The sequence below is a fragment of the Anser anser genome (assembly GCF_964211835.1).
Source record: "Anser anser genome assembly, chromosome: 2".
NCBI classification, from domain to species: Eukaryota; Metazoa; Chordata; class Aves; order Anseriformes; family Anatidae; genus Anser; species Anser anser.
The window spans coordinates 132465474-132486993 of record NC_139721.1 but is presented as its reverse complement, the minus strand read 5'-3'; the positions used below and the strand labels follow the sequence as shown (position 1 = coordinate 132486993).

Genomic DNA, 21520 nt, shown 5'->3' with positions numbered 1-21520 from the left:
ACCTGTCTTTTCTCAGTGGCAACTACACTTTCTGCTATTTGTCAAAGAGGAACTGATAATCTAAATAGGTTCTAACATTCAAATGAGAGTGCTTAGACTGTACAACTTTGGGGGGGGGGGGGGGGTTGTCAGTTTGAAGCATTTGTATTTTAGTTTAATTTATTTTTACTTTTGGCATCAAGGTAGGAGCTGATTAATGAACCTTCATTGATGATTTCTCTCTAGTAAGACAGTGTTCCCTGTTTTAAATATTAAAATGAATTTTAGATTCATTATGATCCCATTTTACCCTGCTAATATAGAACCACTAAAAATAAAGATGTGAAATGTGTCAAGAGATCTTAAGACAATTTCACTTTTATCTCTGAAATAACTGACACAACTGCACACTTATCAATGATGCTATTCAGTTACATACGTGATTTTAATAGAACAGCTTATCACTCGTTAATCTGTAAACTATATAGTGTTGCTGCCTTTCTAGCTCGAGCAGGACAGTAACTTCTCTAATAGTTAACAGAGAAAACCACATTACACCACAACATCAACTTGGAGAAAACTCCCCGTGCTTGGGGAAGACTCTACATTCATCCATGAGAAAAATAATTCAACTCTTTTAGTTCAGCCCAGTGAATGCAGCATTAGGAGGGAAAAGACTAGCAAGACTTGAAGTCATACAAGGGAAAAGAAAAGGGAAACTAAATCCTCAGTGCCTTAAGTGACTTCAGAATCTGAGTCACAGTATAAATTAAAGTCATTGTAAGAATTATTTCAACACTGTGGAGCAGTGATTTTTCTCTCTCTCCCCATCCCCACCTGCCTTTTTTTTTCTCTTTCTTTTTCTTTTTTTTTTATGAGATGCAAAAATTTTATGTCCAAATTAAATAAGGTATTCTCATTAAGGCCAATACCTAACTGCCCCTGGCTAATGTTTTAAACATATATCACTCCCCTTACTAGGGTCTAACAACACAGATTGAAAAATTTGACTATCTTGTGCAAGTCATTATTATTAGGAATGCAAATTTGGTGAGCATCTATGCTGAGCTAAGACAGAACACCTGTGACAAATAAAGTGAGTGACACCAATAGAACTCCTACAGATTGAACACAAAAATAGCAGGGACTGAAAAAAATTACCTCCACAAGGCTTAAGCTGGGTATAAAATGGAAATAATCAACTTGGATATACAGTAACTACCTTTCTCTCATCATCATAGAGTTTCAGTCATTGTCTTCTTAATTGGCAAATCATACACTCTTTCAGTCATGCTATAAACTTTCTTTTTTATTCTCAATAATAAAATAACCAATATTCTCTTCAGAGTATATAATCAATGAAACCACAATAGCAAAAGAATTTGTATTGGCATCCAAGTAAACTGGTCATGAGTTTACACCATATAAATGTATTTTTTAATCTGCAAGCATAACAAATACATTAATCACTAAATCAACTGACTTTAACAACCTGAGATTGTTTTTTTATGTTTTTCATCAATGATGTGTTTGTTAGCTATTTCATTACATTTCATATAAAGAGGAATAAACAAGTGAAAAAGAGAAACATAAAACCAAATTACAATCCAATTTAAGTTAAGGTTTATGTATGGATATATAAAATATCTAAGTTACATAAGGCTTTTTAATTATTATTATTTTCCTTGTGCATATGTCTGCTAAAAATATTCCTTGCGTTTATAGCTGTCTTAGATTTTTGAACTGCTGCCTCAGTAATACTGGTTCACCGACCTGATAGCAATAACTAAATCCATAACTCCACATTTTTCTATTCATATGCTCAGAACTGTGTTTGGTTACGGATTTGGGTTAAAAAAAATAATAATAATAATTAAAATTATGTGTTTCTTTCTTCCTGAAGACTTTCTCAAAGATGTTCAAAGTTCTCATTATTTTCTAAAGATGGTCAGATCATCATTTATCCCAGCACCCTCCAAAGCAAGTATTCCTAACATAATTTCTGGCAATGAAAGACAACAGATACCATGACATGGTTGCCATGCCCACTTAATATATCTGACACCCTGACTGCCACTGATTAGAGTGCCTAGCAAAGGAGGAAATAACGTGTTTGTTCTTTAACACTCTTTTACACTTAGATTTCTTCAGCTGGAAGTGCTTTATCCTTTGCTCTCACATGCTCTGTGAACGGTGAACCCCCAATGAAGTAGCAACATTCATACAACAAATCAGTGTTCGGATACTGAAAAGTTTTCAAATGAAGCTGAAAGTTGTCTAGGAGCTAGTAAATGACTTGAATACACATGAGAAATGTCCAAAATGGAGATAAAAATACACATGCTGTATCAAATAAATACTCCGCAACAGTCCTGCATGAAGAAAGACTATGAACAGATCCATGTGATTAGGTTCTTGTCTATATAAAAAACACAAAATCCTTGATTCTAATACTCAATAGCTGAGTAACATTTTCAAGAGGATCTAATATGCTTAGTGCAGATTATCCTAATAGGAACTGAGCTCTAATGGACTGCAGTGATTTTTGGAGATTTGTTTTTCTGTCTACAGTAAAGAGCAGAACTGTGCTGGACTGTAGCAGATCTAGCAGTAGTTTTGATTATTCATCTAGTTCACAAATGAGAAAGGGGACATTTTCCAAGGAAGGCTCACTTTAAATTATTTTCATGGCTTTCTCTATTATCTCTCTCTCATTGTAATAAACATAACACTTTATACAGCAGCAGAAAAATTGAAAAAATCCTCAAAAGAAATCCCACGAGGACCACTGTAGAAGACTCATGTTACAGGTGTTAGAGCACCATGGTACCATTTTTAGTATTGAGTGTGGTTCATTTAGAATAGAACACTTAACGATGGGAAATGTTTGCTGAATCTCAGCCTAATTTTCACAGAAGAAGGAAACAACACACAATATTATGAACGTTATTCTATTCTGCAATCATATGGCAGTTTTCTTTTCTCCTCTTAGAATTTTAATGGTTCAAAACATGAAGATGCTTCAGTAAGCAAATAGCCTTTCTCTAATTACTAGCATAACCTCTATCCACCCTCCCCCACTAACTCAGACACTTTTCAAAGGAACCACAAAATGCTTTGGGAAGTGAAAAGTAAAAATAAAAAAAAGATTAAAAAAAAAAAGGCAAAATGACATCAATTTTCCACACTGACTTGCATCATGCTCACTCAGCTATGCAAACATCTTCCTTTTAAATCTCAACGTCATACCAGAATTTCTCAGATGAAAAGTTCAATATATTTTAGGATAACTTGAAAATAATTTATTGCAGTTAATGAATTCATAAGCATTAAATAAGCAGTTCCTACCAATACAATCAGAACAATATATAAGCTATAATTGTGGATGTTGTTTTCTTAAGTATGCATGCTAATTGCTTAATTCTCAACAGTTGCTTGGCTTCCAGAAGCTCCAGCTGAATTTAAATGAACCTGTGAAAGAAGGATTTTGCATTTTGAAAAGCATTTTCCATGATGTTTCCCAAATGAGAGGATGAGAGTATGCTAGGATATACCAAATTGACTATGATTAACCTGACACATGAATTAATTCATACCATTTCATAGGAGACTATCAGGTGTTTGGGAGATTATGGTCACAAATTTACAGATATCAAGAAAATTTTCAATGTAACATGGTTTAATTGAGGACATATATAAGGACATGGTCAAAGCAGCCAATAATTAGAGGAACATGAAAGAACTTTCTAATCATTTTGGTCTACGTCTTCTGAGAAAAAAAAAAAAAAGTGCTGTTTTAGTTTTGATTCAAATAAAAAAAGGGTGCCAACTACATTGTCAATAGGCCACAGAAAAGTAGGTGTTTTTATATTATTTATATATAACTGGAATCCTATTCTATATCTTAAATAACTCATTTGAGAAATATACTGGAACTCTATTTCTTATATCTTAAAATTATATATATAAAAAAAAAGAACAATAAAAAAAAACACTTCACAAAATAAAGTTTTATAGATCTTTATAATCTTTTAAAAAACTACAATGTCTTACAATGTTTGGGTAATGAAACTTCATTTAGTTCTGAAACTTTTTGATATAAGTCCAGAAAATTATACATTCAAAAGCACTATCAAGGTTCAACTAACCTAAACACTAATTTCCACATAAAAATATTATTACTATATAACATTCTAATAATATCAGAAATCCTTAATTATTAAAATATCAATGCTTATTAACTATTAACTTTAATATAGTAATATTAAAATAATATTACTATACTTAGAAGCAACTTTTATGTTCATCATTTCCCAGAATTTGATCCATAGGTATTGTTTTTCTGTAAGCTTCCCCCACAAATGGATTTGTACTATACACTGAAAAAATAAGAAGCAAAGCAAAATTTATAATGAGTTCTAAATGATTGACTGACTGCCGAAAGAAATTATCTGGATTCGCCTCACTGCATCTGACTATGTATCATGACAAATTTACAGAGAAAGGCATCCAAAGGTGCCTTTCACACCTTTATTAACTGAGCCCATTCATTAACATACTGTGATGAGGTATGACTTCTACTTCACAGCACTGTGCATACTCATTCATTTTTGTAACTATAAAACCAAGCAGCTAATTACAGTCTAATGAGAACAAGATGGGTCAGTTCAGAAAAGGAAGTAAAATGTCTAAAGTTGGATTTTGGTATTATATTGATGTCCTTATTCATAATAAGGTCTTGAAGGCCTAACTCAAGTGCTATTAACCCATAAAGCACTAATACTTGATAAACCCTTTAGGTTTTTACCTATAACTTCCACAAACCTGTTTCTGAATGTGAACAAAAATGTTTCAATCTTCACTGGATTGAAAAAACTCACCCATTACCTCACATTTAAGACAAATAAATTAATCTGTGTTGTCGGGTCTTGCTATGCATGTTCACAAAAAAATCTAAGAAAAGGGATGGTGCACCAAGTGCAGTGAAGATCACTATTTCATCTTGAAAGGACAGGAAAAGTGGCAATATTCCAACCTTTGAGGGCAAAAAATTCTGGTAGATACCCCTAAAGAGTGGGATACCGTGGCTGAATTCCCTTCATTGCCTGGGGAAGTTCAAACTCCTATCTCTTTCACTAGAGAGTACCAAACTTTAATAAAAGATATGAGAATTCATGGAGTAAAAAAAAAAAAAAAGAAAGAAAAAAGGTATGTCTATTCCAACAAATCATTAAATATTTACTTGTAAAATTGTTAGAGAACAAATTACTGAAAGAGTTCTTTGAATGAGGAGATAATCTGAACATGTTTAAGAAATCAGGCTGGTCAGAGAGATGTATGAAAAAAGATACCAAAATTTTTCAGATATTCCAGACACATAGAAGAATGTAAGGTACTCGGGTAGATTTTATACAGAATGGCTTTTCTTTTTCTAGAAAATGACTTTTTTTTTAATTGTTATATGAGAGTGAGGTGATAACTTCACTCAGAGTGGAAGTATTGCATTTTGGATCTAAGCATACGAATAAAAGAAACAGAACTGTTTTGTGTATTATTATATATATAATAAAATATTCATTATATAAACATACATATTGTGTTATTTATGAAACGAAGCAGTGAGCAATATTTGCAGATTGCTCGGAAAGGTCATTCTGCACCTTTGGGATAGGGCTTCTCAGATGCAGCATACGTTTTACAACTAAATTTTTGTCAAATCTGTGTCAGTCCAAAACACTTATTAGTTTTGTTTTGTTTGTCTTGTTTATGTTAATGTATGAACAGATTACATACAAAAAGTTCTATCAGTGCAAATAACTATTACTTTCTTATGCTTAAGAAAAACAGTTTTTATAGAGGTGATATATAATAGACTAATCTGTCCAGACAATATGAGACTATTGCTGTTACAATATCTGACTAAGCAAATATGGATAGATTTGCCCAGATCTGTGGTTTAAACTGTGTTTTTTTAAGAACCCAAACTCAATCAATGTGTTGGAGTGGAAATTTCTCTGAAGTTTATGGCATCTTTCATTTTACAAGTAAGCTACAAACACAAACAATTAGGATTTGCTCTGCCAACTCCCATTACTTTGAAGAAAATTCCTTCCCTCAAATAGCCCTTTAAGAACCAGGATAAAACAGAAACAAGAATTTTCCTCATAACAATGTTCTTGGAATAAGACAATATAAGGCAGTTACTTAAGGAACACAGTTATAACATTGCATAGATACTGGAAAATATAATACAAAATAAAAACAACATATGCATGTACATATGCATGTACAAAGCAGCAGCTACAAAAGGTAATACCGTACAGTGACTATTTTGTCTAATCTGGAGAGAGCGATGACGCCATTTGTGGACAAACCACAGTATGTGGGGAGGTTACCTCCAAGCCAGGCAGGCACAAGGGGAGTGTTGTGGAAACAGTGGTGACTACCAATCCTTCTACCAACTTGTTAGCACCTCTGTTTCCACCATCTTTTTCAATGCTCCTTATTTTCCTTCATTCTGGCAGCAACCAAGGAGGCACAACTGGGTAAGTGAGTGTGGGGCTGGGGTAAGGGTGGAAATGAGCTACGAATTCCAGATTTGGACTCAAGAGGTGTCAACCACATTTAAACACAACCTACTTACAGAAGCTGCCAGACACTACTGAGGAAGATGATAATGAAGCAGATAAGAGGAGGGGTTTTTTTTGAGTTATATGGAATAATCTGAATTCAGTGGAAAAACTGAGGTAAGCTCTGAAGGAAAGTCCCTACATAATCAGAATCTTACTGAGGAAACGTGCCTCTGGGAAGTATTCTATTTCCCTCTTATCCAGGTGCTAAAAGCTCCTGGAAAACTCCCTAATGGCTTTGAACAAATGTTCTGAGCTGTTCTCCTATCCTTCCAACATAATATTTTTTAAAAGCCAGCTCTGGAGAAAATTCTTTACCCTCGCCTTTTATTCTCCTTCTCTACCTCTGGATTGTCATCATTAATGTGTCCTGTTTCAACATATCACAGGAAATCCTATGACAGAATAGAAAGAACATATTAAAAAAAAAAAAAAAAAGACAATCATTTAACTAGAAAAAAAATGTTACTAAGGAGTCTTGACTGCAGAGAGTTGAAAGTTACTCAGAGATTAAAGTCTTGGCAACTAGTAAGAAAAATAAATTACACTTCTCAGGAAAAAATGCAATTTTCAAGAGGATTTATAATATGAGACTTATCAATTTGACTAAATAATGATAGTTCTGCAAAGAAACAAATATAAAATATTACAATTAATTTTGGATTTTTATAGGTATTAAAAAATCCTTCTTTATTTTCAGTTAAAATAATGTGCAATTTTATTATTCTGTTACCACACAGAATACTTCAAAACTGACCATAAAAACTGACCATTATTTTCTATAGTGCTATCATGAGTATACAAAAATTTCTTTGCAGATACACCATGTTTTTCACAGATATGTGACATGAAGTTTTTTACCTCATTAATACCTTTAAAGCGTGCATATGTAATACTTCACTTCCTACTCTACATTCATGGCATAAAGCGGCGCTCTTACTTCACACTCTTCAATTTCAGTTTCCCAGTATACATGGGACTCCAAGGAAAAAGAAACTGAGGACAGTCTAAGCTTAATAGGCTTAGGCAGGAAATGCCTGCTGTGAGTATTTGGCTTCATCGTTTCTCCTACTGAAGTTAAGGTGTGCAATTCTGTGATTTGTTTTTCTGTATTACCGACAGTACATAGAAATGTAAGACAAAGAGAGATGCAAGTGTCCATTTTGTGAAGGTTTATGCGTTTACATGTATATTCTGTGCCAATATACACAAAACTCTCCATGCTATAGACATCATATCTCACTATATTCTGATACTCAGAATACACAAAACATGGTTTCTCAGTGAAAAATAGGATATACATACAAAAGTAAAGCAAATTTTGCATCCTTTATAAAGAATACAATTCAGATATTTTAAATATGGTACGGAATAGTTGAACTCCTACTATATTAAGCATTTGAAGAGAACAAATTTAATCAGAAAAAAATGACTGCTTTCGACTCAAGATTTACCCTGAAGAAAAACTGCAAAAGGAGGAATCTAACTGCCTCTTGTATTTTCATAGCTGGTGTACAAGTAGCAGCCAGTTTTACTGGCTGACAAACAGAAGGAAGGAAGAGAAGATATATCACTCCACTTCTTTTATAAATCCTTATAAGATGCAAAAAAGCAATTTACTAATAGTCATTTGACAAAAGAGTTGTCACTGTGGATCGGCCAGGGGGTGGGGGGCTAGAGCAGCAACTCCTTTTATTCCTCCTTACCACACAGGCCACATAAATGGGAACAAGGCATGATCTAATGTTTGGAAATATTTTCAGAGAATTTCTGGGTGGAGTTATCACATTCTCTTTGGTCTTTTTGTTCTTTTAAATTCGTAAAAAATATTTCAACATAAGCCACTATTTTCATCATCCTGAAAATAAAATGAAAAAAAAAAAGTGAAAGGGAAACAAGCTACTGGTATGTAAGGAACTCGGGTGGCTATTGTTTGCCATTAGTAGCTTGCCATTAGTGGAGTATATTTGGTGAAGCCTTATGCTGCAGTATGAGCTCTGCATAACCTGAACGTGGTATGCAGTGGTGACTGAGAACCATTGAGCAGCATAGTGTCGGGGTCTGTGTGGCATGGACAGGGGGAAAAAGGATGTGCTGACTGGGGGCAGCACTGGATGAGAGCCATACCCGGCAGATAAGATGTCCTGCCTCGCAACAAGGAGCCACCAATCTGAAGGAACATAACATACATGTCAAGAACTGATTGGTCTGTAGCTGATGAAACAAAGATCGTATGGGAACCCAGGGAAAGTCTCAAGCAGGGTCCATGCTCGGAGGCACTCAGGTCGAGCTGATATATGGGTACCATTAAATTCTCGCTGCTTTAAATAGAGTAGACTCTGTGAGTGAATTTCGGATGCCTGGGGAGACCCATACTGCTAGTGGAGACAATGCGATCCCCTAACAAAAGAAATCATTATTTCCAGCAGACTCCCATGAAATATGGCTTTCACTAAATAAAGAGAACATTTCAGAGAATATGGAAATAGAATTTGGAAATGTAATTTTCAACTAAGTACTTTTTAAATTATGTTGCCAGATCTCCAAATAGCGCCAAAAATGTTATCAGCTTTAATCTACTGACCATAATAGCTCTGGGTTATATTTGTTTGTGCATGGGTCCTCTTAATTATTATTTCTTTTTACACAATTTATATGGACTCAGTATCTGACAAATGAACTGTTGACAAAGGAGAAGATGTTACAGGGCCTTCAGTCACACATAATGCTATGACAACTGCAAACTTCCATTGGTGTTAGTGCATTAGCAACAATTATACGACTAGCTGTGAAAAGCGCTACTGGTAACTGTCCAAGTATTGAAGATTCATTGATTCTAACAATGCTTTGTAATGAAATGTGACTTTGGCCAAAATATTGTATGGGGGTGTGGGGGAGAAGGAGGAAGCAGAGACTATCAGAGAGGGATAATAAGCTAGAAAACAAATTAAAGGAGAACACATAAGCTTTTGTTGTTTAAAAATGTATTGCTAATGTTCATTATAATGAGAAATTTAAATTAAATTTGGAATTTTTTATGGAACCTGCCTTTGTACATTGGGGGTAAAGTTGGTTCAAATGAAAACCCTTAACATCTACTGATTTAAGCATTTGATTTAATACATTTTTGACCTAACTGTATTATAAAAATTCTGGCAACCAAATAAAATTATTTCTTAGATAGAGCAGCATATAAATGGTCATCTACTGGCATGAATGCTTACAGTTAAGACAATAAATAAAGCACCTGCTTCCATAACCTTCTCCTACCAATACTCCATATGGCCAAATAATATTTGGATAACATCAATACTACAGACATATATAACTGCCAAAAGTCTTCCCTTTATGTCTCCTATCAAAAATAATTACTCTGCAATATTTGAGAGCAGCTAACATGTCTCTTCCAAGAAATAAACTCTACAAAGTATCTTAAAAGAAAATTTGAAGACTAAAATTTAATGCAATAACATTTTTTTCAGCATAGCCTTTTACCACATTCTCACACTATTAAAATAAGTTGATGTTAATTATTCAAATAAATCTAGAATGTATTCATCAACCACTGCAGTTTCATCCTAGTCTTATATCCAAGAAAAAAAATATATATATAACCACTTTACCACCAGCAGTTTTTTTTAATCAAATGATTATAAATGTACTTATGTATATTCATATGTACTACACACAAACCCACATATTTTATATATATATATTTACTATATATGCTATACAAAGCCTTTTTTTTTTTTTTTTCTTAGAAAGAGTGCTAAGGCAGAAACATTTAGAACGATCTTGTAGCAGATTATAAGCCAGGGTCCATTTTACATGTACTATCAATAAAGAATGTTCAAAGAAACATATATTACATACTTAACAAAGTAAAGAGTAGATAATCTGCATACTGCCCAAGCAGAATTGGACTACTGAAAATTAAAATTATTACAGAATTTAGGAAAAATGGTGTAGAAAGCATGCTTCAGACTAAAGCACTGAGTCCCTGAAAAATAGTCAGTTACAACAAAGTTCAGGTTTAAGCAAAAAATTTATCTTCTGGTGAAGATACTCCAGAAACCTACTGATAGACTAATGTGGCTGAAAATGTAACTTTCATAATAGGGCTAAAGTTTATAATAATATTTTTCTAAAAGCATTTTGTATCAGTAGCATTCTCATTAATTTTAAAAGGAATGGATTTCCCTGTTCATTGTAAATTTTTATGGGTGCTATTTCAGCTATTTATATTAAAAATATATTTTTGCTACAACACTTTTAGAAAAAAAAATAAGCTATGAACATGTCATGTGAACAGTCACTGTTTTGCTGCATACAAACCGACAAACTTTCATAACTGTTATAATTCATAAATGATTTTTTTTTTGAGATTTAGTGTAATCTGAGCCTGAATAACTTGAATTTTTCACTTCAAGTAGTCACTTTTACCAATGCAAGAAGATTTAAAAAGTCCCATTCCAGTTGGCAAGAGCTTTCATCCACATAGCACTGAGTAAATTTACAGCCTTTAGGAAAACAGAGATGTGTTAGCTGAACTACGTTTGTGTTTATTCTCACCAGAATTGAAAAGAATAGAAATAAATAAATAAATAAGAAATTACCACCATCACCTACTCAATTATATATACTCACAGACTAATACTAGCAACATTACCTGTACTGCACAATTTCCATTTATTGATTAATTCTTTCAGTATGTTATGATTAAGAGTATTTTTCTATATTTTTGTTTATCTGTGCAGTTTCATAAACAGTACCTAGATGGCCCCATGCACGTGAATCAATTTTAAATGTAGTCATCATAATAAAACAAACAAACAAACAAACAAACAAAAACCAGAACACATTGTACCTCAGAATAAAAACCATAACAAAAAAGTCATAATCAAATAGCCTGGGTAAAGCACTTTAACCAGTCTTTCCTAATTCAGCCTGGGTAAACCTATATTAAGTTAACTATATTTAGAGATCTAAGGCAGAAATTAAAGAGCCTGGGCATTCTCTGCAATTTCTAGATAATATCTTTTATAGGAAAATAAACTAGATCGGCTGTGTGTCTGACCAGGTAACGTAAGCACCTGTATTTACAAGCACCATATGGTGCTTTCTTACCAACAAATAAGCATCCATTTGGTAGCTTCAGAATTTTTACTGTCATAAACAAAACACAGAATTCCTAGGGTTTATTTATTTATCTATTTTAAAGAAAAGTATTTTTTTGCTTCTTTGTGTTTTTTTGTTTGTTTGTTTGTTTTTTCTCTTTCTTTTCTTCATTGTTGTCTGTTTGGCAAAGAGTCCAAATACACACTAGTCAAATACCGTTCCTCTACTATTTCTTTGATAACATTAATTTATACATATAGTGATTGACTGAAAGCACAGCACAACAAGTAGAGACAAGTAAAATGTGTATTTGTGTTACAAATAGTTTATTCCTAAACCATTCTGACAAGAGCAATTCTGAAATATTTACTAACTCTTGAGAATGCTAAGGCTGGCTAACTTTCTAAATAGTCACCTACGAGATTTTAAACATCTACAACAACAACAACAAAGTCAGAAATAAAATAAGTAAATAAAAAATAAGGACAACTTGCAACACTGATTGGAAACTTGAAGTACTGGAACATTAACCTACTTTTCTTCATGTTCAGTTTAAGCGATTTGAATCCAATAGCCATCAAATGAGGACATGTTTCTAGAAATCCATCTCACAAAATGAATTTGAAATCACATCCACGTTTCATCATCATCATCTCATTGTATTTGTAACAGACTAGAGAATGAGCCTTGTTTCCTCTGTCTGTTAGAAAGCAACTATGTTCATAGCCTATAAAATACTTAATTATTAAAATGATTTCAGAGTGTTTGTTATGTGCAGTGGGAAAGTTAAATGGCTCTACTTTCCTTTGCCAATTAATGGATTAGCCTATATGCTTTCTTACCAAAAAGACAGTCCATGTAAACATGGGTATGCCTTAAGATCTAATAAATACTGATTAGAGCTAGAACCATTTCTCCTTCCTCAAGGATATCTTCTTTATAAGCATTTCTTTTTTTCCATAAATGTATAATACCGTTTATAGAGCTTAGGCTTGTATATTGCAGTCCATAAGACTGCACCACTGGCATATTGCACAGCTGACCATCTCAGTGATGACTTCACATTAACTTTTGTGAATGTTAGCTGTATCTGTTAAATCTTTATAAACAAAGTGTAACTCTTATCAGAATAAAACTAGTGTGGAAAATCTCGGATACAGTATTAACAAAATTATTTTCCTTGTTTTTTGTTGTTGTTGTTTTTTCTCATGTTTTATTACAATTAAAAACATGGCAAAAATACTTTGCTGTTTAATCTCATCCTAGCAGTTAAATAGTATGAAACCTATCCCTGATGACTAATAGAAAAGTTGCAAATCCTAATTATGAATAAGCATCGTACCATTGCATGCATACTTAACCTGAAATGCATCAATTTTAAACATTCATTAACGGCAATATAAAAATTCACTAAAAAAGTATCCTTTCTGAAGGAATTTATTTCTGTGATTACTTCACTTTATCAAGAGAATAATTTAGATGATATTTCAATTGCTATTAAAAAAAATGAAGACAGCAATGTTTCATACTTTATAACTCCGTACCATAATTGGCACCATATTATACAGTTTTCATGCTGTTAGAGTAGCTGGAATGTTGTCAGAGTAGTCTGTCACTCTTCAAATAAAATATGTTAAAAATAAAACAGACATCAGTGTAACCCTCCATATTTTTTTCATTTGCTTTCCTTTAAAAATGGTGTAGTTTCAAGAATAATATTCCTTGAAATAGAATGATCTCTCTGGCCTTAGTATCAAGAGAGCTTAAAATTTGCTATTAACTTTCCCCTAAATGGTGGTACCCTAATAAACAAACAAACAACAACAACCACTTTATTTTAAACCATTTTGAAACAGCATCCATCAGAATTGCAAATAGACTTGAGTTAGCCGTTTAACAACTGATGAGAATTAAAATAGATACCATGCAAATGAAAGCGGTATGAGGCTCCTAAAGCTTAACATAGGGTATTGCACAATACAAAAAAACAGGAAGACAAGAAGAAAAATGTCTGGAGCTTATGTCAGAGAGGGGAAGTTTCAAAAGAGAACTAAGATGTCAAGGAGGGAAAGATGAATTCATGAGCACAGACTGAAGAAAGGAGAGAAAAGGAAGAATGGTAAAGATCATTAAAAATGTTCAAAACTGCACAGTTTTGCAACAGAAATTAACTATCTGAAACATTTTACATCTCAGTGCCCTCAACACTTTCCACAGAAAGCAAGCTCACAGCCAGGCTGCCAGCATCTCCATCTGGCAGACTTCCCAACTCTCTAGGTATCCAGGAAGCTGTTTCCCTAGAAATTCTGCTCAGAAACCCAGAAGAACGCTGAGCACCCAGTGTCTGAATGAAAGAGTTTTCTGCTGGTGATACTCACAAGTTAATAACTTTCTCTTTTGTAGCTAGAAAGATAAAACATCCTTTCATAAGTCTTCAGATGATTATATGTGGGGGACATGCTTCTCCTATATAATGGATTTCCTATAATTCTTCACATCCTACCAACCTTTTTGTAAATTAGTTCCAATGTGAGTTCAGCTTGTCCCACCTTGTGGCACATACACTGGTTAAAAGCAGAAAGATGAGTTCTCTGCTATACCCTTTTAAAGAATATTAATGTTTGCTTATCTGTACTAGAATATTTGCTTTATATATTATAAAAAGGCAAAGTCTTTACAGCAAATTAATATTTTCTAACAGATCAAAAAATGTAGCTGGAGGAAACAGCACAAAAAGCTTTCTTTTAATCTATATTTCTGTGTGCTTGAAAGTCTAACTAGTTTTCCACTTATGTCAATTGGCCTAACAACTCTACCTATTCTTAAAAGCCTCATCTTGTTCTCAGACCACTATTGCCACAGGAATACTATTGCAATGCTCGAGTGATGTTGTTTGTCTTCTTCATGACCAAACCACAGTGATGCTTTGCAATAATCCTGTAATCAGAGACCATACTCAGCTCTTTATCTAGCAGTACCACTACACCTAGGGCACATCACACTGTGCTTTGCACTAGAGCATTTCATTACATTTCTATTTACTACACTCCATAATGTCATCAAACTTTTCCAGCATAATATTCAGATTTTTCTCCATTTTGGCAAAAGTTCCCAAATTTGGTTTAGTGAATTGATTCTATGAGTATTCAGCTATTTCTTGTTACAATATTATTAGCAAAAATAATAATGAGATTAGTCTCAAGTCTGGTACAAGATACCATGCTTTAACCCGAGCGTTTTCTCTTTCAGGACACATTGCAGTCACTCCTTCAACTTACTAAAATAGTAATACTGGTTATCTGAAGAAAACTGAGTCCTTTTGTGAACAGGGAGTACTCCTGACAGTATACACCCAAAAGCTCAGCCGGCCTTTGACACTTAGAAAGTGAGGGGTTCCTACAAAACTAATCCTTTAAGTCTCTTGATTTTTCCATTGTTCTCATGTTCCAGCTGTCTCCTCCCCAGAAAAGGAGATCAGAAGCTTTTTTTTTTTTTTTTTACACAAAGGAAGAATAATTAGGTCATTAAAAACAACAACAACAACAACAAAAGTTTCATATGATTAGTCCTTTTTTCCTAGCATTTTTTTTCATTGTATTTTTATACCTGTTTTTAGACTATGTAAGCTTCTCAGTAGACCCTTAGGTTGACAATCAGCTCTTTAACCCTTTCTCTTGCAAGGGCTACAAACTCACTATCATAATAGATTGCTAATCACTTTGCTCTCAGCTTTAATTATTTGTCTATTAACCGATAGAATTGCCATAGGTAGTATTTATTAATAAACGACTTCTCAATGGTCTACAAAATAAAAAATAAATAAATAGTGTTCCTAGGCATGAAAAAAGGAGAAAAACCATCAAATTAAGATTACTTACTTGATTAAGTATATCTTGTTTCTGTAATGCATGCAAGAAAAGAAAGAAGACATATACATTAATGCAGTATAGTAATACTTAGGCTTTGTTTTTATAAAAATTATTTGGTTGAAAGGTTAGTAATGTAGATGAACAGGCTTAAGACAAAAGATAGAATATCATCATCTTACATTAGCACATACGTCAAGAAAATGGTTCAGGTCAGCATTCTAATTTTGATTAGAGAGTGCAAGCAATTTATTTTTAACCGTGCAATGACAGACATCCAAGAAAAAGATAAGGAAGTAAATACAATGTTAGTCTCTCTCAACCCTGTGTACTTAAAAAAAATTAAGTAAAAATTGCTGGTTGCCAAGAATGGTTGTTGGTGAAACAAGTTAATCAGAAATGAATGCAGTGATAAACACTAGCAAACACCATCTCAGAAGTCATTGTTGCAAGCTGCTTTAGTTTATAACAATTTTTTCTCCTTTTAATAAAGACACTGGATTAATTTTCTACCTTTCTACTTTATTCACAAACTGCTGTCACTAATTCCCAGTCAGATGTACTACCTTAAAATGGCGAATATAGTGGTATTCTCTGCATAAATTACATTGATTGTGACAGACTTTTGCTAAACTAGAGTATCCAAGAGAATCTTTGATACATCCACAAAGTCACTTTAGAAAAACCCCAGCACCTCTGGAAATTATAAGTACCCTGAAGAACACTTCTTCTTAGAAGTATCCTGACTACTTTAATAGCTTTCCAGCAGGCTGATGTTAACCTACCTGTGTGTCTTACATCAGGTATAAAATCCAGTCTTAATTACATATTTGACACTAATTATAGAAAAAAAGATGGAAAGGCAAAGGCTGAGTAGCATTTTTAGATGTTTCAGTAATCTGCCCTACACTGAAAGCTTGCAGAGAGTAAAAGCACCATAAATAAGCTTCCTATAGTTCTGACCTTCTGATAATCAGATACATCATTTCCACTAAACCCAAAACTCATTCATTCAACAAGATATAAGATAATAGAAAAACAAGCCAGATGACTTCTGGTAACAAGCTTCAAATATCAATAGGTTTTTCTTTTGCTATTTGTGTCCCATTAAATCAGCTTGTGATATAAAAGGAAAAAACGAAGAAAAAAAAAAAAGAAAAAGAAAAGAAAAAAAAAGCAATAAAGAAGCAATGGAGTGGAATAAATGCTGGAACCCTTTAAGCAGTAAGAAGCTTTAAACAAGTTCTTAAGACTTTTTCTTAAATACATAAATATATCGCACTGCAAAATCTGTCAAAGCTCTATGCCCCATGTTTATTAGTCTAAAAATTGACACCACCTTTTTGTAGGGTATTGACAAGCCTGGAAAAATACTTGGAGTGTTTATGAGACAATGATCTAGGAAATAGAGGTAAAATGGAAACATGATGGTATCCTCTACAAAACACAACTACAAAACAGAAGTAGAGTGTTTAAAAGTTCAAAGTGCTATCTACAATATATAGAAGAGAAAAGTTGCTCTGTGACTGATTTCACCTGGATCATTAAAGTTTTGACATCTCCTGTACCTCTCACTAAAATAACTTAGGATTTTTGTTGTTGTTGTTCTTGTTGCTTGTTTATTCATTTGATTTATGGATAACAATTGCTTAAATTAAATAGCATATCCGATACAGGGGTTCTCGTCTGACCTGATACAATTAACTCTCAAATCTTCCTGTAAAAAGCTTTTCTACATAGCAGGTTGAATGCATGCCAAAGGCACAGACACACCTGTGTAAGGACAGTTTGTTTGACTTGGAATATTCACTCACCTGCAGAAGAAATTTCAGCTGCTCTGCTTGCAGTTAAGCAGCTTATGACATGAAAACTGAGCTAGTAAATCCTACTAGATCCAAAGTAGCTACTAGCTATGTTTTCCTTTTGTTGCATTGCCTGAAGTCTAAGCACTAAGCAGCAAAGCGAAAAAGGTGTTGGGCTTAGCCTGGGACCAACACTGCCCAGTAGTAGTGAATAGCCTGATCCCTGCTGAAGACAGTGGAACCACAGCAAGTTGTCTGACTTGTGTTCCCTGCTCCCCTTCTATCCTCATCACTGTTTTGGACACTGTGCTGTTCTATAATCCCTGGATGTTTCAGTACATTGGTAGGATGCTGCAAGCAAATCACCATAAGATGAAGAGCTCCAGGACAGGTACAGAGGCACAGAATTGGCTCAGGACCAACTATGCTTAACAATTTCAGCTTTGCACAAATTCTGCCAATTCATCCGGCTTCAGTCAGGGCAGTTGTCCGATCTGCCCATACTGATCACTTTTCACTGGGACTCAACCTCCACATACCCTCAAACTGGAGGAATGACCATTTGACTGCTAGTTGGGAGACTAATCTCAACACTTTAAATACCAATTTAAACTAATACCAAATACTGATAATGTGATGTGCTACCTACATGAAAACATGTTATTTAAACATACAAATACACAATTACTTTGGACTTTAAAAGGTTACACTTCACAAAACTGAAATCATTGTATGATGAGAGAGAACTGAAGATTTCAAAAACCAAAAACGGATTGTAACTGCCTTACTTAACAACAATTCTTGTCTTTCATATCCTGAGATGTAGGATCAAGTCATGCTCATAACTGTCAGTACATTTTTCTACTCTGAATTCTCTGAATAATGCAAGCATATTTAGAAACATTACTGAAGCAGGTTTTTAGTTAGCTACATTTTGATGTGTTAAGCAGATAAAAATTGTAGTTGAGGGCTTCAAAAGGAAACAATCTATGTTTTGCTATCATTTAAAACAGAATATTTTCTCTCGTAGTGAGTCTGTAGTGACAATGCATGCACACACTTTCAGCTGAATTTTTGGTTTCATAACATGAGAAAAATAAATCCCTCTAAAGGTGATCCCATTACCAGAAACAACACACACACACACACACAAAAAATAGCAGATTTCATTTGTCTAAGATATGAAAACATGCTTAACGTTTCTCATCCTTAAAAAGAGTTGGAAAACAAATTAACTTTTTTTTAAGGTTTTTGGTTATTTTTAAAGGTTTTTTTTTTATGTCTTATTATGTTAAGTAGATGTGTCTAACATTGTTTATAAACTTTAAGTTCTTTAAAATATTCATATTTTTATTTCAAAACAGACTCAGTTACCTCAAACTACTGACGTATAAAATTTCTTCTACTTTAAATGCTTATATTTGCTACAACATTTGTAAACATTTTTCCCACCATGTCCGACCATTGAAGAAAGAAGAAGAATTACCCCTTCAGGATTATATTTTGCTAACACACCACTGCCATGAAATTCTTCTAAGACATCCTTAATTTTCTTAGTGGAATCTAGATGAAGAATGAAGAAAGAGAAAATTAAAATACAGAAAACTGATTTACATAATATGAGCTGTAATTAAAAAAACAACAACAAAACTGCTAATAGCTTTTCTCAATGTTCATCAGTAATTTTCTCTAGCTGTATGAGAGCTGCAGGCAGGAAGAAAATGAGAACATAATGTACCCTCTGACTAAATAGTAAAAAAACAGCAAGTCAACACAGAATGCTCAGAAATACTCTTTACTCCAACTGTTGTTAAGTAGCATATTTCCGAAGGAGTTGTTTGCAAAGACTGTTTCTTTCAAGTCACTTTTTTTTTTTTTTTTGTCCTTGAAACCTGAGTCATCTACCAAACACGCTCATTCTCAACAGTGCTACTAAATCTCCTCTGGCATAGGTGCCAGTGAGTAGAGGAACTGTCAAAGGAGCCAGACAATATCAAGATAGAGGCCATACTTGAAGAAAAATCTTTTTTTGCAAACACATCACAGAAAACAAATGTTGCTATTGAAACCCCAGCTTTTGTAGACCTCCAAGATACTCTACCACAGTAACTTTCAGACAAGCTTTGTCTAACACAATTATGTCAAATCACATAGATGTTTCCACACCTTTACTTTTCCATTTGTTGTTGTTTATAAATGTCAACTTGCAAAATAACGAAAGAGTTATTTCAATAAGTAACCACTACATAAAACCTTTGAACTCAGATTCATTTACCACATAAATATGCACATAATGATCTTTTCCACCATAAGCATCTCAGCAATACAGCAAGAATAGATGTAACTCAGTTTTATCTTTAAAATGCAGTAGTTGAGTGCATAATGGTCAAATGTGCATAATGGCCAAATGTGCATAATGGCCACAACACTGGAGTAAACCATGAACCAGTCATCCATGAACCAGAAGATGTATTGCAAAAGAAAACAAGTGTAGTTAATGGCTACACACTTATTTCTACAGCAAATCTTGGGAAGAAAAGAGAAAAACAAAGACTGTGGAATATGAACAGGACATGAGCAATTAGTTGGACACTTAAAATTACAAATATTAGGACCTAATCTTCCCGGTTTTTGTTGTTGTTGTTGTTATTAGTTTGTTTTAACTACATTATCAAAATAAAGAATTGCAGTAAAATGTACATTTAATCATGTAACTTGGAAGGAGAAAACATGACAACAGGTGATTTGCAAAATAGCTTTGTAACAGTTCGTAACAGCTATAAACATGGCACACCAGTAAAACTCAGTTTTAAGGGTTGCTGGGTACTTCCCCTTCTCTCCCTGCCCCCCCTCCATCCCGTTTTCGATTGTAACACATAGCTTTTTGCCAATGTCTATCGCTATGATCTTTTCTTAAATTAAAACTTCCAAGACTATTTGTGGCCTTGATAAAATAGTTTATTTTCATTAATCAGATGTATTTCAATGTTACTGTCAACTGTAACTAACTGAATTTCACTGGTTTCATGGGCAGCCACAGGAAATATTTACTTGATAAATAGTCATCTATAGTCTTATTTCTGTCATCTGAAATACTGCAAATTTTATTATTTTTTTGTTGCTTATGTGAAAAAGACAAACTGTAAAAAATGACCATACTTCTTTCATTTCATATTTTTGTCATCTTTACATGAATGCTACGCCTATGCAGCTGCAATTAAAAGCAAACACCTGTGTTATGTTACTTACTAAGAATAAATTAAATCTTTGTTTTTAACTTTCTCATATTTTTTTTAGTTTAGCAGGATTAAGACACAAAATATTCTCTGTTCCGGGAACAACACACATATCGTCCCTTTTTCCTGCGTATTGCCTTAATGAAGTCATACAAAAGGCAAAGCACATTCCTTGCTTGAAATACTTGTCAAGAAAAAAGGCTTTGTGGATGTAATTCCTCCTTTGGTTGTCCCAGAGAAACTCTTCAAGAGATTTTGGTGTTCTGGACAGGAGCCGTATTTATTACAAGCATCATGCTGCACATTTCACAGCCAAGGCAGATCCATTTTTCACAATCTTTTGTTTGCATTCATTCAACCATTGTTTTCAGTTCACAGTGTGGTATTCAAACTAACATGAATAGATATATGTATGTATTTTTAAGCACCAGAAAATGAAATATTGATATTTTAAGTCAAATGCCAAAGGATAATCTTCAGTATGGTTAGTCTTCAACCTTCCTCAAAAAAATTAACTCTCCTTACTCAGCTTCTAATAGCTGAACTAACATTATAAACGTTTCATCTTCAATAAGTTGACCAAGATACGATAACCATACGAATTTTCAAGTTTTGTTCATATTTTGGGACAAATTAAAGAAAAAAGACACAAGAGCTAGTGTCTTGGAAATCTCCGTGGTAATAAAAAATAAAATAAAATAAAATAAAATCCAATAAAATGTTTTTAATTCTACCAAGAAAAAAAAAAAAGCCAAGTAAATGCTGTCCAGAAAAAAAAAAAAAAAAAAAATCCAGAAATTATACACAGAAATAATCATGATTTTTCCTTAATATTTTTTCCTAAATTTCCTAACTAGGAAAAACCAGCAATTCTGTGGGTTCCTTTTCAG

General features: G+C 33.5%; 1 protein-coding gene across 39 annotated transcripts in view; it reads right to left on the bottom strand.

Annotated features, from left to right (window-relative positions):
- The window catches only part of DGKB (diacylglycerol kinase beta), a 394011-nt gene that overhangs the window by 275256 nt on the left and 97235 nt on the right, over positions 1–21520 (bottom strand). For 32 of the 39 annotated variants that reach the window (XR_014579916.1, XR_014579917.1, XR_014579918.1 and 29 more), the window contains 2 exons: positions 18881–18957; positions 15605–15625 (listed from right to left, as the gene is read on the bottom strand). The exons of 1 other annotated variant lie outside the window; for it this stretch is intronic. Coding sequence is in view for 31 of the 38 variants with exons in the window: in XM_083824538.1 (XP_083680664.1) it covers positions 15605–15625; positions 18881–18957 (98 nt within the window). In the remaining 7 variants the exon portion in view is untranslated. Of the gene's footprint in view, positions 1–3171; positions 3911–15604; positions 15626–18880; positions 18958–21520 lie in introns of those variants that run through there. 6 more of the 39 variants (XM_083824544.1, XM_083824549.1, XM_083824551.1 and 3 more) reach the window with 3 other exon arrangements.